Source organism: Cornus florida, unplaced genomic scaffold (genome assembly GCF_030987335.1).
Source record: "Cornus florida cultivar Cherokee Brave unplaced genomic scaffold, ASM3098733v1 CherokeeBrave_3.0.0_Hap2_Chr09, whole genome shotgun sequence".
Classification (NCBI taxonomy): Eukaryota; Viridiplantae; Streptophyta; class Magnoliopsida; order Cornales; family Cornaceae; genus Cornus; species Cornus florida.
In genome coordinates, this window is record NW_026775579.1 from 32,656,763 (window position 1) to 32,664,326 (window position 7,564).

Below are 7,564 nucleotides of genomic sequence, written 5' to 3' on the forward strand. Positions count from 1 at the left end.
GAAACCGGTACCTGAATTTGGGAACCAGTTCCAAAAGCTAAGATTCGAAGAACTCCATTCTGTCCTTTGGGAATTGGTACCAAGATTAGGAGCTGGTACCACAAGTCCTGATAGCAAAAGGTTTTTAGTTTCCTTGTTCCGTTTGATTCCTTTTTTATCCAACTTTCCTTCCAAGTCCTATGCACGAAATTTCCTTTATTTTCAGAAGGAATAGGACTTTGTAAACCTCTATATAAACCTTATCATACACATAGGTTTATTCACGGCTTTTGTTCTACAAATTCATTATTCTTAAAAGCCTTAGGAAGATTATTTTTGCAGAAAATCAGAGTCGATTTTTCTATCATCTTTTTAGAACACATACATATAAACACATAGTGAGTTTAGAGTTGTGGTGTTCAAATCCTAATCGTGATCATACAGTTACATGTACATCAATCAGACGAAAGCAGATTTACTTCTACATCGAATTTTGACGATTAAAGAACAGAAGTAAAAGTGATCACACTTTGAAAGGGTTGGAGCATTCGTGGAGTGTTGTCTAATCTACTTGCTACTCTTCTACAAATATTAAGCATAAGTCTAAGGTCAAGTTGCTGTTGGACAGGGAGTCGCAAAGCCAGAGGATTATCAGCAGTTGGTGTTTGGTAGAACGATAGGGTGTGAGCCAGGGTTAAAGTTCAGTGTACTTTGTTTCAAGCATAGTGGATCGATTTACTTTGGACTGCATAGTCAATGAGGTTTTTCCTATACAAATAGTTGACGTATTTTATCAATTGGGGTTTCCTCACTAAAAATCTTGGTGTCATCTTTAACTTTATACTTTGCTTTATTTTACCTGCATGTGATTAATTGTTTTATTACTAAAATAAGTAAAGTTAGAAAAGACACATATCTGTTTTAAAATTATCAAAACCTTCTAAATATTCCACTACGTACAACTCATAAATTGGTATCAGAGCCAATCTTTACACATTGAGTTGATCCTTGTGGAAAGTTTTGAATGATTTCAAAATTTGTTTTAAAATAATGCAACGTAGCCCTTTGTTTGAATGAGATAATTACAATTTTTGGAAATCAAAGATGAGAGCCTATTTGCAAAATTATGGTGGTAAAACTTGGTTTATAGTTGAATCTGGTCATTCACCACCTACAGAAGATAAAACTATAGATGGTAAAGAAGTCAATATTTTAAAAGATCCTTTTGCTTTTACTGCTATTGAAACTGAGTGTAATGATGCTAATGGCAAAGTTTTATATGCAATTATTAATTCTGTGATTCCATCTGAATATGCTAGAATTTCTTATTGTAAAACTGCTAAAGAAGCTTGGGATATTTTGCATGTTACTCATGAAGGAACTTCAAAAGTGAAGTTATCCAAAATTCAGATGCTTTCTCATAACTTTGAACATCGTGATGAAAGAAGATGAATTATTTTCTGACTTTTATTATAGTCTTCTTGAAATAATTTCTGAACTGCGTCATTTAGGTAAAAAAAGTTGGTGATAAGAAAATCTGTGAGAAAATCTTAAGGTCTTTACCTAAAAGATTCCAGATTAGAGTTGAACCATCACTGAACATTGGGATTTGACTACCTGTAAAGTTGATGAGATGGTAGGTTCATTGAAAACTTTTGAGATGCAGAACTTTGATTTAAATCAGAAGGAGAAGAATCTTGCTTTAAAATTAACACAGGTCGAGAATTCTGTGGATGATAACTCTGATGATGATTTTGCTTTTCTATCAAGACAATTTAATCAGATCTTGCAAAGACAATAGAGGAGAAGAAATGGCAACATGGCTAATCCTAAAATTTTGACAAGACGTCAAAATTTAGGTTTAATGAAAAGAAAGTAGAAGAGTCAAAAAAAACTGAATTTACTTGTTGGAATTGTGGTGGCAAAGGTCACGCATCCAATATTTGTCCTAATCCTAGAAAAGAACAAAAGGATATGAATAGAGGAAGAGCAATGAAAGTTTCTATGTTTGAAAATTCTACTTTAAGTGATAATGATTCTCCTGATGATACTAATAATCTTTCTTATATCGCTTTTCTTGAAAGAGGTCCTCAATTTGTTACTTTATCTGACTCTGATATTTCAGATAATGAAGACAATGAAGTTCATGATGAATAGGTGTAAGAGGCTGAAAAAGACGATGAAAGATTGAAAAAGATGGTCAAAGAAACCATCTTCTATCATCACTGAGCTTGAGAAGAAGATCATCATTCTTGAGGATAAGGTAAATATTGCTAACTTATTAAAGGAATGTCTTGCTTTGAAAAATGATTATCTAGAAATTGAATAGAAATCTGAACAAGATAAACTAAAATGATTCAATTTGAGTCAAAACAGTTTAAATAAGATAATCAACATAGGTAAGGATATGAATGATAAAACTGGGTTAGGATTTGTTAAAGGTTCATCGAGTAGTCAAGGTAAAACAACCTTTGTTAAACCTGTTGATTATCATATGCCTGATTCATGTTTGTCTGATATATCACATTATGATATGTTTTATGTGCCTAAATTGTTGCATTGCACTTTTTGTGGAAAGAATGAACATAAGTATAACTCATGCCATCACAGGAAAAAGAAAGACTTTTCTAAAATTCATTCTCAAAATTCTCATGCTAATAAAAAGGTGCGTTCTAGGAAGAAAAAGAATGTTGTGACACCTAAGATTTCTAGAGTTGAAATTTTGCCTAAGAAAGAGGTAAAGAAAGATAGAGAATTTTAGGAAGTGAGATTGAGAACTGTGTAGATCAAAAAGTCTGATTTGATCAATTATGTGCCTGTTAAGTCTATGGAATAAGTTTCCAAAAGGACTTCACCTTCAAACTGAGTCCTATAAAATTCAGTGATCATGGCTTGTGATTAAAAAAAAAATTGTTTCCATTGGATCACTTATTAGGGTTTAGTTTAGGTTTGAGTTTCTGATCATAGTCTTCATGATATATTTGAGAATATTCTTCCATTGAATTTATGATCTATCTTTGAATGCAAATTTGGACACATGATTTTTTATTAAAAATAGATTATTGGTTTGTAATCTATACATTGAAAATTGATTTACATTGATTAAGGGATTTTTAGATTTGAATCTCTTAAGTTCATAACCTTTTGTGCACTAGTCCAAATCTGAAAATTTTGATTGAAAATCTTTGAATTGTTGACTAGGTTATATTGATCATAAAAGCTATACAGGTTATTGTCTGAAAAAAAAAAATAAATAAATAAATAAATAAAAATAGGAGTATGAAATCAAGAGAAAAAAAATGAATAAATTTAGCTTGAAAAAGAAAAGAAAATTTTGAAAAATGTTGAATTCTTTGTTTGGAAAAGGCTAACTATTGAGATGTGTTCGAAAGCACCCACTAGACTTTGAAGTGGAGCTAAATGAGTAAAAAAAAATGTGGAGACAAGTTGAATTGGGGAATTGCTGTCTGCTCTTTAGAGTAAAAGCCACTTTACTTAGAAAAAATGCTCAAAGACAATTTTATCTTGATATTTTTCGATCAATATGGTTTGGACAATGATTTATTAATAACTGATTAAAAATTGATGAGATGGATTGCACACACACACTTGAACTTGCTAGATTGATTTCTAAATATTTCATTAAAATTTGCAAGTTAAAATTTGTGTTGTGATTATTTCCTGAGAATTGAAATTTGAATATTCTATGGAGTCAAAATTTTCGTTCATAGATATCTTTGAAAATTTTCTGGAAATTTGGATCATGTGTGGAATTAAAAGACTTTGATTGATTGCTCAATGATATGTTCTTTATTTTTTTATTTTTTTTTAAAAAAATTAAAAAACTATAAAATTCAAAAAGATTGTTAATTTTAGTTTGTAGAATTCTTTTTGCTTGCTTTGATCATTGAGTGATTCAAAAAGTCCGATAAAAAATTTTCTGGAAAAATTTCAAGTCTTTAAAATGCATTTTGCCATGTCCCTACCGGTTCCTCATATCCCTTACCAGTTCAAGGTGCCAGGCTGCAAAGTCATACCTTACTGGAGCTTAGCTACCAGTACCACAAGTTTGGTACCGGTTCCAAAGTGGTCCTCACTTTGCAAAGGCTCACTGCCCAGTGGGAATCGGTTCCCACATTGGCTACCAGTTCCTGGCAATGTGAAAGGGCTTTAAGAAACCCGTTTAGGCATATTGTTAAGCAATGTTGCACACAACCTTTCTCTCTCTATATATGCACTCTCTCTATATATATTTCTCATATATATATCTTCACATATATGTTTCAAATTTGCATCATATCATTGCATACTTTCCATTGCAAATTGAATCAACCTATTGAAGGATGAAAATTGAAGATTTGAAGATTGAAAGAAGTTAAAGATTGAGATTGAGGAGTTTGGGATTTTGAGAAAGAAAACTTAGAGGATTTGGTTAAGTTTGTTCTAAATCTTTGGGTTTGACATTAAAGACCTTGGGTTTGATATTGTGATTATATGTGCTTGATTCGTTGTTGATTGTTGGGGGTTTTGAAGATTCAACACAAGCTTGTCCAAGAACAAGTATTGAAGTGCGCTCCAAGTGTTCGACAAAATTACAAAGTGAACTTCGGCCCTCAAACCAAAATTTTCCGAACACAAGATACCTCCAAAATTTTCTCAGAAGGCCAAAGGAAAGGGAATTGCTACTCCTCTACCTCCAAAGAAAGCCCGAATGACAATTTCCATCCGGGAACCACAAGAGGGTTAACATGCTTCAAGGGATGAACCAAGTTCGCTTATGTGTTCTTCCTCACCTTTTACTGAGATACCACCTGGGTATCCTTTAGTTTCTGACATTGGGAAGGTTGAGTTTGCTCAAGAACACTTCTTTAATGAACATTCCTGGAAGGTATACACTAAAGTGTATAAAGATGGTCTGATTAAGTCAGAACGCAAGGTGAACTTGAAGAAGCTCAAAGAAAGTCTGGGGAAAAAGCTCATTGACTACATTAAGAAGCATAATTGGCTTTACTTCATAAGGATGGAGAGTACCTACAGTCCAATTATGGTTCACTATTTTTACTCAAATATCCGAAAAGTTTATGACTCTAGATATTTTGAAGTATCATTGTTTGGTAAGGACTATGTTGTTGATAAAGAGGCAATCGGAAAAATTCTTGGTACACCCAAGAGTTTTACAAACACAAGCTATTGTCTTCTACTTGACAAGTCAGGACTAAAGTGGGAAGATATTTTCAATGCTTTGTGTGTTCCTGACTCGCCGAGATATCCCGATTATATACCATCTCGTTTTCTCATAGATGAGGCGGCATTTTTGAATTTGTTTGCCATCTCCAATCTTGGTTATTTTAGGAAGAAGGATATTATTTCCTCAGATCGTGCAGAGGTATTATATCTTCTATCTATTGATGCATATATACATCTTAATGCTTCTATCTATGGATTTATGGTAGCACACTACAAGAACAATACCAAGAAAAAGTTATCTCCATTCCCTATGATTATCATAGGTCTCTATCGGCAGTTTGAGATTCCACTTCCACCCCGAGCTCATTATATTAAGATTATATCTGAGATGGATGTTAGGGCTTTTAACAAGTTCAAATCTGCCAGGGCTACAGCTAGGAAAGCTATCAGGGGTTCAGCTGCTTCATCATCTCTTCCTGAGATTACTTAGATTTTTCCATCTAAACAGAATTTCACCACAATGGATGTTAATATGCTCTACTCCCTGATTCTTCATAATCAGAAGGCCATGATGGATGTTGTTCTTGATCTACAAGAAGAGGTTAGATTGCTTAAAGAGTAGAAGACGGGTAGTACTTCTGAGGATGTCTACCAACCAGCCCCTCCAAATCCATCACTTGTTCCTAAGGATGATAGAGATGAGGTGGATGAGACAGATGAGGATGTAGAGGATGATGAGGATGGTAATGGTAATGACACTGATGGTGGTGATACGGAGATTCTGTCTACTACTGTTCCATTTACTGGAGATGATGTTGATACTTGATTCTATATTCATATCATACATGCATCACTTTTTGTTCACTTTTTACATTGTCATGACTTGATATTTTTGGATATTATCTTTTGACTGTTGACATGTAATAAACTAATTACTGTTTTCTCAGTTTAGTATTGTTTCTACTCTCAATGACCTGTTTACATTGCTTTGTCAATTTTGTTCCAAAAAGGGGGAGAACAAGGTTACATTAAGGGGGAGAAAAATCTAAAATTTTTGAATAATTTATTCAGGGGGAGTTTTGGTTGCCAAGGGTTATGCTCAGACTTATGGCATAGATTATCAGGAGACTTTTGGCTCCTTTTACCAAGATGAATACCATCTGTGTATTATTTTCCGTTGCTGTAATTCGATCTTGGCCTCTATTTCAGTTAGATATAAAGAATGCCTTTCTCAATAGTGATTTGCATAAAGAGGTGTACATGGTTCCTCCTTCGGGCTTTCGTTCTCCTGCTCATTCTAGTATGGTATGTCATCTTCATCATTCTCTGTATGGCCTCAAGCAGTCTTCTCGAGCTTGGTCTGATCGTTTTGGCACTGTTATACTCAAGTTTGGTTTCCATTAAAGTGCAGCTGATCATACCTTGTTTTTACGTTATTCATGCAGTAAGACAGTTGCTCTCATTATGTATGTTGATGATATTGTTCTTACCGACGATGATACTACCAGAATTGACGAGGTTAAGAGCTATCTTGGCTGTCAGTTTGAGATTAAGAATCTTGGTCCCCTACGGTACTTCTTGGGCATTGAGGTAGCTCGCTCCAAGACTGGTATTTTCATCTCTCAACGCAAGTATGTTCTTAACTTGTTTTCTGCTTCTGGTCAGCTTAGTGGTCGTCTTACTAATACTCCGATTGAGCAAAATCATTGGTTGGCTGATTCTGAGGGGGAGTTGTTGTCAGATGTTGGTCAGTATCAATGACTTGTAGGGAAGCCCATCTATTTATCCATGACTCAACCTGACATTGCTTATGCTGTGAGTGTTACAAGTCAATTCATATATTCTCCTCGTGCCCCTTACCTTGATGCAGCTATTCAGATCCTTCGTTACTTAAAAAGGTGTCCAAGCCGTGGTATTTTGTTTGCCAATCATGGTCACTTACGTGTTGAGGCTTGGACAGATGCTGATTATGTAGGATCCATTTCAGATAGGAGGTCAACTTCGGGTTATTGTACCACTATTGGTGGTAACTTGGTTATTCGGCGCAATAAGAAGCAGGATGTTGTCTCTCGATCTAGTACAGAGGCAGAGTATAGGGCTATAGTTGAAAACCTTGATGACAGACTTGTGCCTTCCAGTACAACTTCCATTCTCACTCTCCTGCGACAACAAGTCTGCCATTAGTATAGCAGCAAATCCTGTTCAACATGACAGGACTAAGCATATAGAGGAGGACCGTCACTTCATTCGAGAAAAGATCATCTCTGGTCAAATTTGCACTCCATTTGTTACAAGCTCTCAGCAGCTTTAGACATTCTTACAAAGGGCATTAGCAAGATTGTGTTTAAGAATGCATTATTCAAGTTGGGCATTTCAGATATCTACGCACCAACTTGAG

The 7,564-nt window shown here is 34.7% G+C and overlaps 1 protein-coding gene across 1 annotated transcript; it reads left to right on the forward strand.

Moving 5' to 3' along the window:
• The first annotated feature begins 6,954 nt into the window (after positions 1–6,954).
• LOC132272464 (uncharacterized mitochondrial protein AtMg00810-like) lies at positions 6,955–7,350 on the forward strand. Its single transcript, XM_059773611.1, has one exon. The coding sequence runs from the start codon at positions 6,955–6,957 to the stop codon at positions 7,348–7,350; it is 396 nt and encodes a 131-aa protein (XP_059629594.1).
• Positions 7,351–7,564: the final 214 nt, after the last annotated feature.